This window comes from Trachypithecus francoisi, unplaced genomic scaffold (assembly GCF_009764315.1).
Source record: "Trachypithecus francoisi isolate TF-2019V2 unplaced genomic scaffold, Tfra_2.0 Lachesis_group3, whole genome shotgun sequence".
Classification (NCBI taxonomy): Eukaryota; Metazoa; Chordata; class Mammalia; order Primates; family Cercopithecidae; genus Trachypithecus; species Trachypithecus francoisi.
This window is the reverse complement of record NW_022681468.1, coordinates 146,961,901-146,975,428: the sequence shown is the minus strand read 5'-3', so window position 1 is coordinate 146,975,428 and position 13,528 is coordinate 146,961,901. Positions and strand designations below refer to the sequence as shown.

The window sequence follows — 13,528 nt, the reverse complement described above, 5'->3', positions numbered from 1 at the left end:
ACACTCCAACCTTAATTGAGTTCAATGTAATACTAACTGGATGTAACAAAAAACATTTTTGATTAGTTACCTAAAAAACAAACTAACGGCCGGGCGCGGTGGCTCAAGCCTGTAATCCTAGCACTTTGGGAGGCCGAGACGGGCGGATCACGAGGTCAGGAGATCGAGACCATCCTGGCTAACACAGTGAAACCCCGTCTCTACTAAAAAATACAAAAAACTAGCCGGGCGTGGTGGCGGGCGCCTGTAGTCCCAGCTACTCGGGAGGCTGAGGCAGGAGAATGGCGTAAACCCAGGAGGCGGAGCTTGCAGTGAGCTGAGATCCAGCCACTGCACTCCAGCCTGGGTGACAGAGCGAGACTCCGTTTCAAAAAAAAAAAAAAAAACCAACAAACCAAAAACTTCCAAATCCTGAATACTTCATTATAACAAAAATGAACTGCCAAAATTGATAAGCTTTTGAAACATAACTCTAATTTTTAAATAATAGTTGTTTAAATTTTGACTAATGGAGAAGAACAGATTGCGAAGTGTGCGAAAATAATCTATACAACACCTAGAATTTTTGAGTGATAAGATTTTTCTTTTTGAGATGGAGTTTCACTCTTGTTGTCCAGGCTGGAGTGCAATGGTGCAATCTTGGCTCACCACAACCTCTGCCTCCCAGGTTCAAGCGGTTCTCCTGCCTCAGCCTCCCAAGTGGCTGGGACTATAGGCATGCGTCACCATGCCTGGCTAATTTTGTATTTTTAGTAGAGATGGGGTTTCTCTATGTTGGTCAGGCTGGTCTCGAACTCCCGACCTGAGGTGATCCACCCGCCTCGGCCTCCCCAAAGTGCTGGGATTACAGGCATGAGCCACCATGCCCAGCCTGATAAGATTTTTTTTAATTAAACAAACTTAAAAAAACTCATTATGATGATACTTACATAGTGCTTAAGAAATGTATAAAGTATTTTAATTTACACTAATGTCCCATAGCAACTAAAACGTATTTATAAACTTTATCCTTTCAGTGTTGCTGAAAAAAGATTATCTAAATATACTACCTCAGGTAGAGGATGATGGCAATAACTTGATTTTGAATCCTCCCCCAAACTTCCTCCAAAACATAAAAAGAATAAAGAGAACACTAAAACCACACATTATCCATACTTTTAGCATTTACTAGGAGACAAAAAATATATATATACCACAAAGTTCATATGACATACTCCAAAAGAGTTCCCATTGCCTATCTCTTCAAGCCTGTGGGTGCAGACAGCGAGAGAGGGGAGCTTTAAAGACTCCATGAAGAAGTGCAGAGGTGCAGAGGACTTAGAAGAAACACTGAAACACAGAAAAAAAATCACCCCCAAAAGAGAAAGCCCAATGCTAAGGGATGAAACCTAAACACGAGTTGGGACTTGATTGACAAGGAAAGTGAGCAGGACCAGAGGTGGCAACCTCAGAGAAGCAGTACTTTTGGAAGAAAATCAAATACATTTTTACAAAGTGGAAACCCCTAAAGACATGACAATGAAGGAAAAAGGGATATGAGAAAATTTTATAGAAATGAGAGAGACACAGCCGGGCACCGTGGCTCACGCCTGTAATCCCAGCACTTTGGGAGGCTGAGGCGGGCGAATCACAAGGTCAGGAGATCGAGACCATCCTGGCTAACACGGTGAAACCCCGTCTCTACTAAAAATACAAAAAAATTAGCTGGGCGCGGTGGCAGGCACCTGTGGTCCCAGCTACTCGGGAGGCTGAGGCAGGAGAATGGCGTGGGCCCGGGAGGCGGAGCTTGCAGTGAGCTGAGATCCGGCCACTGCACTCCAGCCTGGGCGACAGAGCGAGACTCCGCCTCAAAAAAAAAAAAAAGAAATGAGAGAGACACAAGACATGCCAAAACCATTCCTTCACATCGCCACCACCAATATCATCAACAAAAAAAGAAATTACACAGAAAATGGAAGAACTGACAGAGGAGAGCACTTGTGACCCTTGAGCATGAAATGAGAAAGAATAGGAAAAAGCAGCCCACATTCACATAAACATGTAAAAATTAAAAGAGGAAGGGGCAAAAAATTCAAATAAGAGCCAAAAGCCAATCACAAAGCTAAAGAAAACTATAACACAACGCTCCAAACTCAATTACATAGAGTCAAACAAGCATTTGGTGATTATGACTTGAATCAGATTAAAACACCTTTTATCAGAAACAGAAAAACCGGCCAGGCACAGTGGCTCATGCCTGTAATCCCAATGCTTTCAGAGGCTGAAGTGGGAGGATCACTAGAGGCCAAGAATTTGAGATCAGCCTAAGCAATACAGCAAGATCCCATTTCTACAAAAAAATTAAACATTAGCCAGGTGTGGTGGCATGCACCTGTAGTAAATAATACAAAAACTAAGAACAGAAATAGACAAAAAAGTAGGAATAAATGAGACTTAATTGAACTCAGAAAAAAAAAATACAAGAAAATGAGAAAATCATACTAAAATGAGAAAATCATATCTATATTTCGGACACATTACAAAGTGTCCAAAATATAGGCTCAAATGAAAAGTTAATGAATAACATTGAAGCAAAGCAGGAATACAAGAGAATGAAAATGAGATGAAGTAAAAAGTAGGATCAGAGAAAAAGTCATTGAAATGGGGGACAGGCATAAGAAAGCCACCATAACTGGAGTCAATGAAGAAGAAAATCAAAACAACGGAACACCGCTAACATTTAAAACTATAGACCAGGCACAGCGGCTCATGCCTGTAATCCTAACACCTTGGGAGGCCAAGGCAGGAGGACTGTTTTAGCCCAGAAGTTTGAGACCAACCTGGGCAACACAGTAAAACCTCATCTCAGTTAAAAAGAAAACATCAAACTAAATTAAAATTTAAAAATAAATTAAAATAAGACTATAAACTAAGAAAACTTTCTGGAAATAGAAGAACACCTGAATCTGTACACTAAAAGGGCCCATGAATTCTTGACTGACTGATCAACTCCAAAATACATCCTAGCAAAACAATTTGACTTTATTTTTTTTTTTTTTTTTTTTTTTTTTTTTTTTTTTTTTTTGAGACGGAGTCTCGCTCTGTCGCCCAGGCTGGAGTGCAGTGGCCGGATCTCAGCTCACTGCAAGCTCCGCCTCCCGGGTTTACGCCATTCTCTCACCTCAGCCTCCCGAGTAGCTGGGACTACAGGCGCCCGCCATCTCGCCCGCTAATTTTTTGTATATTTTAGTAGAGACGGCGTTTCACCGTGTTAGCCAGGATGGTCTCGATCTCCTGACCTCGTGATCCGCCCGTCTCGGCCTCCCAAAGTGCTGGGATTACAGGCTTGAGCCACCGCGCCCGGCCAACAATTTGACTTTAAAGATGAAAGTCCTGAGGGCGGTCAGGCAAGGTGGCTCATGCCTGTAACCCCAGCACTTTGGGAGGCCAAGGCAGGCAGATCACGAGGTCAGGATATCGAGACCATCCTGGCTAACACGGTGAAACCCTGTCTCTACTAAAAATACAAAAAATTAGCCGCGCATGGTAATGGGTACCTGTAGTCCCAGCTACTCAGGAGGCTGAGGCAGGAGAATGGAGTGAACCCGGAAGGCGGAGCTTGCAGCGAGCCGAGATCACTCCACTGCACTCTAGCCTGGGCAACAGAGGGAGACTCCATCACAAAAAAATAAATAAAGTCCTGAGGACATTCAGGCAAAAGATGAGATATCATAATGACAAGAAAATCTGACTGGCATTAGACTACTCAGTAACAACATATGAAACAAAGCAACAGCTGAGGCCGGGCGCGGTGGCTCAAGCCTGTAATCCCAGCACTTTGGGAGGCCGAGACGGGCGGATCACGAGGTCAGGAGATCGAGACCATCCTGGCTAACACGGTGAAACCCCGTCTCTACTAAAAATACAAAAACTAGCCGGGCGAGGTGGCGGGCGCCTGTAGTCCCAGCTACTTGGGAGGCTGAGGCAGGAGAATGGCGGAAACCCAGGAGGCGGAGCTTGCAGTGAGCTGAGATCTGGCCACTGCACTCCAGTCCGGGCGACAGAGCGAGACTCCGCCTCAAAAAAAAAAAAAAAAAAAAAAAAAAACAACAGCTGAGTAGTACTTTTAAGTAAAGAAAATGCAAACTAAGGATATTATTTCCAGCCAAGCTATAAAGGTCTGATCTTGAACGCGTCAGGACTCAGGGAACACTACACATGTGCCCTTCTTGAGGTGTCTATTTGAGCAAGAATCAGCAAACTTTCTGTATAAAGGACCAAACAATAAGCATTTTAGGTTTTGCAGGCCACATAGCCTCTGTCAAATTACTCAATGCTACTGCTGTATTGCAGAAGCAGCCACAGATAATACAAAAGTGAATAAGCATGGCTTTGCTGCAATAAAACTTTATTTACGGGCACTGAAATTTTAATTTCATATAATTTTAATGTATCATGAAACATTTTTTAAAACTAACCATCTAAAAATACAAAAGCATTCTCAGCTGTTTGAGGCCATACAAAAATAGTGAGCCAGATCTGACCCACAGGCTGTGGTTGATCATTCCCTTCCACCATCATCCCCCAGCCACTAGCAACCACTGATTTTTTTATTGCCTCCATAGTTTTGTCTTTTCCAAAATGTCATACAGTTGGAATCATACAGTAAGTAGCCTTTACAGAATTGTCGCTTTTATTTATCAATATGTACTTAAGATCCCACCATGTGTTTTCATGATTTGATACCTCCTTTCTTTACAGCACTAAGCAATATTCCATTGTATGTACGTACCACAGTTTCTCCATTCACCTATTGAAGGACATCTTGGTTGCTTCCAAGTTTTGGGAAATATGAAGAAAGCTGCTATAAAACATTCACTGGCCGGGCACGGTGGCTCACACCTATAATCCCAGCAATTTGGAAGGCCGAAGACGGGTGGATCACTTGAGGTCAGGAGTTTGAGACCAGCCTAACATAGTGAAACCTCATCTCTACTAAAAATACAATCATTAGCTGGGCATGGTGGTACACATCTGTTATCCCAGCTACCTGGGAGGCTGAGGAAGGAGAATTGCATGAACCCAGGAGGCGGAGGTTGCAGTGAGCCGAGATAGCACCACTGCACTCCAGCCTGGGCAATAAGAGCAAAACTCCATCTCAAAAAAAAGAAAGAGTTCCTGTTGTTCCACATCCTCACCAGCATTTGGTGCTGTCAGTGCTTTGGATTTTCACTATTCTAACAGGTGCATAGTAACATCTCATTGCTTTAATTTGCAATTCCCTAATGACAAATGATGTTGAGCACCTTTCAGCGTGTTTACTGACCATTTGTATATATTCTTGATGAAGTGTCTATTCAGATATTTTGTCCATTTTTTAAAGGGATGGTTTTCTTACTCTTGAATTTTAAGAGTTCTTTGTATATTTTTAGCACTGGCCTTTTTTAAAGATGTATGTTTGGCAAAGATTTTTTGCTCAATCTATCTCTTGCCTTTTTATTCTCTTAAAGATCTATATTTTTTAATCCAGTAATTCCACTTCTGAGAACCTACCCTAAGGAAATAATCCTACATATAGAAAAATTATTTACACATAAAGGTATTTATTGTAACACAGTTTATCATTTAAAAAAAACCTGAAACCCAAATAAATACCCCAATAATAGGTAAATTATAAAAATAAAACATGGTGAATATTATATATACAATATGTTCTAAAAAAAGCACAATGCATAATTTCATATATTTTGCTTTTTACATTTAAAATTATAACAAATTTTTTTTATTTTTATAACTCCACAAACTTCATTTGAAAAGTACATTTTTTTCTGATTAAAATAGATACAGAAATACACTCTTTTATGGTTCATTTTTCTCATTTAACAACATGAAAAAAACATTTCTATTAAAAACAATCTTTAACAGTAAGTGTATGTTTGTTTGTATGTATGTATGTATTTTTGAGAAAGAATATACAGAGGTTTACTGTAAGTTGTTTTTTGGCAGCAAACTACCAAAAGGCTAGAGATCACAAAGAAGGGTCATATTACACACTGTAGAGCAAAGAGCTCAAAATTTTGTTGGTTTTTTTGTTCTCAAAAGTTGTTTTGGACTATTCTGCCACTAAAGGTTTATCTTGGTCCTTTCATCAAATAATATCTGATCTTGAGTCTCCCTAAAGTTACACTTTTTTTCTTTTCTGTAAAGCAACACACATCCCTTATCTCTTCCAATCTTTTCTTTACAATGGCTATGTTCACATATCAGAGCTGTTACAGCAGGAATGTGAATACTACTCAAGAATTTGGACTAGATGGCCATCAGATTCCTACTTATTCAGAGATTTTATGGTTATATTTTCATACCTTGTAACGATGATTTTTATGAACACTATTCTGGAAGCAGTCCATACAGAGTACACATGTTGGATCAATTGCACAATCCCTGAAAAAGATCAGAAATTAGATTCCAAAATTTAGATGACTCCCACTGATGCTCAAGGTATGACTATAATATAATGTGAACTAGTTTCCTGTATGGTACACAAACTGAATATGAAAATGCCTCTAAAATTGAATTGTGAAAATGTTTTGAACAAAGATAATATTGCTAGCATAACTTTAGTCTCATTTTAGCCACATTTAAGTGTGTAGGTCTGGATGTTTGGTTTTCTTTCTGAAATCATTCTCATAACTTTGGGCCTTGACCTGGTTTCGAACTGTTAGACTACAATTCAAAAGTAGTTTTGTAAAAAATAATCCACTTTTTCCATTAACTACCATCATCTCATCCTATTACATAAATAAATATATTTTACAAAAGCTGATTGCTCATTGTTAAATGAGGCTTGGATAAAGACAAAGTTCATGAGAATGCAAGCAACATAAGGGCTGGGATTTTTATTCATTGTACATTGAAATGTCCCAAACACCTGCAATGGTGCCTGGCATACAGTGGGTACTTAATATTTATTGAACAAATCAAAGAAATTCAATCCCTCTTTATCTCTCCCTTAATAAAAATTTCTTAAATGTATTGTTTTATTTAACATTTTGGAGGAGACATTAAGAACAATATAAATTAGTGCAAAGTGCAGGATTAATTTTTTTTTTTTCTTTTGAGACAGTCTCACCCCATCACCCAGGATGGAATGCAGTGGAATGCAGTGGCACAATCACAGCTCACTGCAACCTCAGCCTCCCAGGTTCAAGCGATTCTCAAACCTCAGCCTCCTGAGTAGCTGGGATTACAGGCATGCACAACCACGCCCAGCTAATTATTTGTATTTTTAGTAGAGACGGGGTTTCACCATGTTCGCCAGGCTGGTCTCAAACTCCTGACCTCAAGTGATCTGCCCACCTCGGCCTCCCAAAGTACTGGGATTACAGGCGTGAGCCACTGCACCTGGCCAGGATTAATTTTTTAAATATCTTATTTAGAAGAATTGAAGAGATAAAATTGGGAAATTTTAAAAAGATTTTAAAAGGCTGGCCAGGCTTGGTGGCTCACACCTATAATCCCAGCACTTTGGGAGGCAAAGGTGGGTGGATCACCTGAGGTTGTGAGTTCGAGACCAGCCTGACCAACATGGAGAAACCCTGTCTCTACTAAAAATACAAAAAATCAGCCAGGCGTGGTAGTGCATGCCTGTAAGCCCAGCTACTCAGGAGGCTGAGGAAGGAAAAATGCTTGAACCTGGGAGGTGGTGGTTGCAGGTGAGCTGAGACAGCTCCATTACACCCTAGCCTGGGCAACAAGAGCGAAACTCTGTCTGAAAAACAACAACAACAACTTAAAAGGCTAACAGGAAATACAAGTTGTCTAATAATATTCTGTAAAACATATATGATTTATAGGCCTATTTAAAGTAGGATTTTCAACCTTAATACTACTGACATTTTGGGCCAGATAATTATTTGTTGGGGATGAACCCGACTATCTTGTGCATCAGGATGTTTAGCAGGAATCTTGGAATCTACACACTAGATGCCAGTACCCTCATCCCCAGTTTCAACAATTAAAAATATCTCCATGAAACTTTTGGAGAAATGAGGTCTACAAATGTCTAGTATGCTTTAGTTGAAACTGACTGGGCTTTAGCTAAAAACATATAATAAGATAAATGAACCTTACTATACTATATAGCAACATGGTACACAAAATGCAAAGACTATTTTTGTTTGTTTGTTTTTGAGATGGAGTCTTGCTCTGTTGCCCAGGCTGGAGTGCAGTGGCACAATCTCGGCTCACCGTAATCTCCGTCTCCCGGGTTCAAGCAACTCTCTGCCTCAGCCTCCCAAGTAGCTGTGATCATAGGCGCCCACCACCATGCCCGGCTAATTTTTGTATTTTTAGTAGAGACGGGGTTTCATTATCTTGGCCAGGCTGGTCTTGCTTGAACTCCTGACTGTGTGATCCACCTGCCTCAGCCTCCCAAAGTGCTGGGATTACAGACATGAGCCACAGCACTTGCCCCAGGCTATTTTTTTTCCTAAGAACAGGATAAAGAAAGATAGTATGTTCTAAACAACCGTTAACTGTACATAAACCAGTCAGGCCTAGAATTATATGGAAGTAAAAACAATTCTCTGTATTTATAAAGTCTAAAACTTTATACTCCTAACCTAAACTAGCTCTAACAAAGGAGGAAAACTAAATTTCAATTTTCAGGCAGAGGTAGGGAGTAAAAACATTCTCTGTGCTGCCACAAAGTTTAAGGCACTGCTCTCACAAAGAATAAAAAGCCTAAAGTTGCTTTCAGTTTCCCTACCACTGGCCTCTTCTAGTCAACTAAATTACTACTGTTTCTACAGGTTCAAAATCCCTTATGCCAGACTCTGAAATCCAAATAGCTCCAAAACTGAAAGGTTTTGGGATTTTTGTAGGTTTGGCAACAAATCTCACATGGTGGTAAAACATGACTTTAAATGACATGAGACTACAGGCATGATTTATACTACTTGTTGTGAATATTCACAGATTTCTTAAAGAAAGACTGTGTTTGATTACAGTGTCCCGCCCTGACTCTGCTGAGGAAGGATTCAGAATTCTGAAATGGCCCAAAGAGTTTCAGGTAAGAATGTGCTGGATACATTATGAACAAGGCAAAAATCTATCACCGACATTCTGTTGGAGAACAGGAAGAAACAGTGAGAACTATTTAACTGGAAGTCATATATATTCAGAAACAAGCTGTACTAGCAAAAACCACACTATAACGGTATAATAAAAGAAAGTTAAATAAGATTAAATGTATTATAAATAGTAATAAACCAAGAAAAGTACATCATGAAATAGATACAAAATACCAAGATTGTAATAATTGGCCAGGCGCAGTGGCTCATGCCTGTAATCCCAGCACTTTGTGAGGCTAAGGCATGTGGATCACTTGACGCCAGGAGTTTGAGACCAGCCTGGCCAACATGGTGAAACCTCGCCTCTACTAAAAATACAAAAAGTAGCCAGGCGTGGTGGCGGGCACCTGTAATCCTAGCCAGGCGTGATGGTGGGCACCCATAATCCCAGCTACTTGGGAGGCTGAGGCAGGAGAATTGCTTGAACCTGGGAGGCAGAGGTTGCAGTGACCCGGGATGGCACCACTGCACTCCAGCCTGGGCAACAGAGCGAGACTCTGTTTCAAAAAAAAAGGATTTTAATAATTATAATCAATCCTGAAAATTTCTAATTCTTACCTACAAGAATAGGTTGTCTCTCCACTTTTGAAAACTTTCCCACAAAGCTGAAATGCTCCACTGTGCTTCAGTTTCTCTAAGCAAATATCTGGATCTTCTCCAAATAAGTACCATTCCAGTGGAGTGAATATTGACATTTGTACACTTTGCTCCTGCTTTTCCAAGTCTGGGTCCATTTCAGCAAAGTAAATTTCTGGCACCAATTGTGCCAAATGATGCAAGAAAGCAGTATAAAAATCAACCTGCTGATCCCACCACTGAAAGAAAAGAAGATGAAAATTAGACTGACTTACAAGTTCCTTCTTAATCATCTAGGGGCACAAGCAATGACATAATTCTATAATTTCAAAGTAATTTACAATATAGTTCATCTTTCACCAATACAGAAGGAAAGTGGGTGATGAAAAACAATTAAGCTTGGAAATAAGCAACTGCTCACATACCACCTGTATCTGAAAAAAAAAAAAAGAGAGAAGAGTAGCTGTAGTAGGTAAGAATTATCCTTCCCTTCTGGAATGGCCAATTCCTGCTATGTGAAGGTGGTTCTATTATCAGTCACAGGCTATACAGACAATGCATTCATCAAACACTTTGTTTTAGGAAACCAGAGTAAATATTTAACGAGAGATCAAAATGAACATAGGCCAAAGTTTTGTAAACACAAAAGCACTAACCATAAAAGGAAAAAAACTGGATAAATTGGACCGCATCAAAAGTAAAACCTTCTGCTCTTCAAAAGAAACTGTTACAGATGGCTTATTTGCATGTGAAAACATGCTTACCATTATTAGTCATTAGGGAAGCACAAATTAAAATGACAATGAGATACCCCTGCACAACCTAGTATACTGGCTAAAATAAAAACTGGCAATATCAAATGCTAACTAGGCCAACAGTGCTTTCGCACCTATAGTCCCATTTCAGCAGGCTAAAGTGGGAGGACTGCTTGAGCCCAGGAGTTTCAGGCTGTAGTGTGTGCCTGTGAATAGCCACTGCGCTTCAGCCTCGTCAACACATAGGGAGACCCTGTCTCTTAAAAAACAAACAGGCCGGGCGCGGTGGCTCAAGCCTGTAATCCCAGCACTTTGGGAGGCCGAGACGGGCGGATCACGAGGTCAGGAGATCGAGACCATCCTGGCTAACACGGTGAAACCCCGTCTCTACTAAAAAATACAAAAAACTAGCCGGGCGTGGTAGCGGGCGCCTGTAGTCCCAGCTACTCGGGAGGCTGAGGCAGGAGAATGGCGTAAACTCAGGAGGCAGAGCTTGCAGTGAGCTGAGATCCGGCCACTGCACTCCAGCCTGGGCGACAGAGCGAGACTCCGTCTCAAAAAAAAAAAAAAAAAAAAAAAAAACAAACAAAAGACAAAAACAAAAACAAAACATATGACTCAAGGCACATCATTTAAAAACAACAACAAAAACTTATCTAAGGAGTTTTACAAGCTAATATAATTAGAATTAAGATTTTAGATAAGGTTCCATAACACGTCATTAAGGAAAGTTACAGATATTTGATTACATATAAGGCTTTTTTAGTTTGCGCTAATGAACCTCAATATTCCATTCACAAATAAATTCAACCTCAATATTCCAGTCACAATTAAAACTTCATGGAAAATATGTTTACAATAGGTATTACTATAGAAATTAGCCCATTCTCTAAAGGGCAACTTGTAGTTACTAAAATTTTAGATTTACATATATTTTGACCCAGAAATGCTTATTCTAGGAATTTATTCCTCAGATAAACATGTATAAAGTATTTTTTTTGCAGCATAACTATCTTTAATCGTAAAAGACTGTAAACAACCAAAATGTCCCAAAGCAAGAGCTGAATACATCATGGGACATTATTAAAAAAGGAGAGGGCACAGATCTATGTCCTGATATGGAACATTCTTCAAGTTATATTGTTAAAAAAAAAGCAAAAGGTACAGAACAGTGAGTATAATGTGCTATCATTTATACTGGGAGAAGGGAGGAAAAGAAAAAGGAAGAGGTGAAGGAGATGTATCTGTATGTGTTTATATTTGAATATAAAAATCTCTGAAAGGATTCAAAATAAACTGTTAACAGCAGAAAGAGCCCCGGGAAAGACTTAATGTTCACTGTGTTACCTTTCTTACTGTTTTAATTTCCTACTGTATATACACATTATCTATTTGAAATCATTTAAAAACGTTTTCCATCCTATACATTTCATGTACAGTTATTTCCATCCTATACATTTCGTGTATAGTTATTTCCATCCTATACATTTCATGTACAGTTATTCATAACAGCAAAAAATTAAAAACCTGAATGTCCATGAAGAGGGTAATAATCTATCATTTAGCCATACTTGTCCAAGTGTGAAAATATATATTTACATCCACCAGATGTGCACTGTAACATCACTTGTAACTGAAAAGATGAAGTCCACCTAAATGTCTATCAATAAAGGTATATCCACTGTGGTACAGTCATACCACTCAATGCAGTCAGAATGTCATAAATACTGTTGAGTGAAAAAAGAAGCTTTAGGCCGGGTGCAGTGGCTCAAGCCTGTAATCCCAGCACTTAGGGAGGCCGAGGTGGGCAGATCACAAGGTCAGGAGATCAAGACCATCCTGGCTAACACGGTGAAAGCCTGTTTCTACTAAAAATACACAAAAATTAGCCAGGCATGGTGGCGGGAGCCTGTAGTTCCAGCTACTCGGGAGGCTGAGACAGGAGAATCGCTTGAACCCAGGAGGCAGAGCTTGCAGTGAGCGGAGAGAGGAGATTGTGCCACTGCTCTCCAGCCTGGGCAACAGAGCGAGACTCCATCTCAAAAAAAAAAAAAAAGAAAAAAGAAAAGAAAAAAAGCTTTAAATATAATTTCATTTTTGTAAAAGGGAAAACATTATATATATTTTTAAAATTTCAACACATTTGGGTTTTCTTTCTTTCTTTCTTTCTTTTTTTTTTGAGACAGAGTTTCACTCTTGTCATCCAGGCTGGAGTGCAATGGTGCGATTTCAGCTCACTGCAACCTCTACCTCGCGGGTTGAAGCTATTTTCCTGCATCAGCCTCCCAAGTAGCTGAGTTTTCTAATTTAATATATGTGGAGGCACATCTCTGCCTATGCTTCCCTAAACATAGACCAAGGGTCTGGAAGGAGAAACAACAATCTATTAATAATGGCTACACGGAGAGAAGGAACTGGGGAAAAGAATTAGGGGTTGTCACATTTTTACTTTCAACAATGTTTCATTGTTTGACTTTGTTAGACAAGTGTCAATACTTTTGCAACTAACAAAAAAAAAACTTCTAAAAAATCCACATGAGGCCTGGTGTGCATGGTGGCTCATGCCTGTAATCCCAGCACTTTGGGAGGCCGAGGCAGGCGGATCACTTGAGATCAGGAGTTCGAGACTAGCCTGCCCAACATGCTGAAACCCCGTCTCCACTAAAAATACAACAATTGGCCAGGCATGGTGGCATGCACCTGTAATCCCAGCTACTCAGGAGTCTGAGGCACAAGAATTGCTCGAACCCGAGAGGCAGAAGTTGCAGTGAGCCAAGATCCCGCCACCACATTCCAGCCTGGGTGACAGAGTGAGACTCCATCTCAAAAAAAAAAAAAAAAAAAACTACATGAGATAATATGCCCATTTTAAAATGATGCCAAATAGTCTCAAAGTATCCCCAATGGGAAAGACAGTAACAGAGAGAAAGACACCACAACATTATTGTGTTATGCTTTTTTTCTTTTTAATAGAGAAGGGGTCTCACCTAGGTTGGTCTTGAACTCTTGGGCTCAAGCAATCCTCCCCACCTCCCGAAGAGATGGATCTGGCTGGGACTACAGGCTCATGCTATAGCACCTGGC

The 13,528-nt window shown here is 40.1% G+C and overlaps 1 protein-coding gene across 1 annotated transcript in view; it reads right to left on the bottom strand.

Annotated features, from left to right (window-relative positions):
- The window catches only part of UBR1 (ubiquitin protein ligase E3 component n-recognin 1), a 160,313-nt gene that overhangs the window by 128,544 nt on the left and 18,241 nt on the right, over positions 1-13,528 (bottom strand). The window contains exons 2-3 of the mRNA XM_033190389.1: positions 9,672-9,928; positions 6,345-6,423 (exon numbers count right to left, since the gene is read on the bottom strand). Of these exons, the coding sequence (XP_033046280.1) occupies positions 6,345-6,423; positions 9,672-9,928 (336 nt within the window). The remainder of the gene's footprint in view (positions 1-6,344; positions 6,424-9,671; positions 9,929-13,528) is intronic.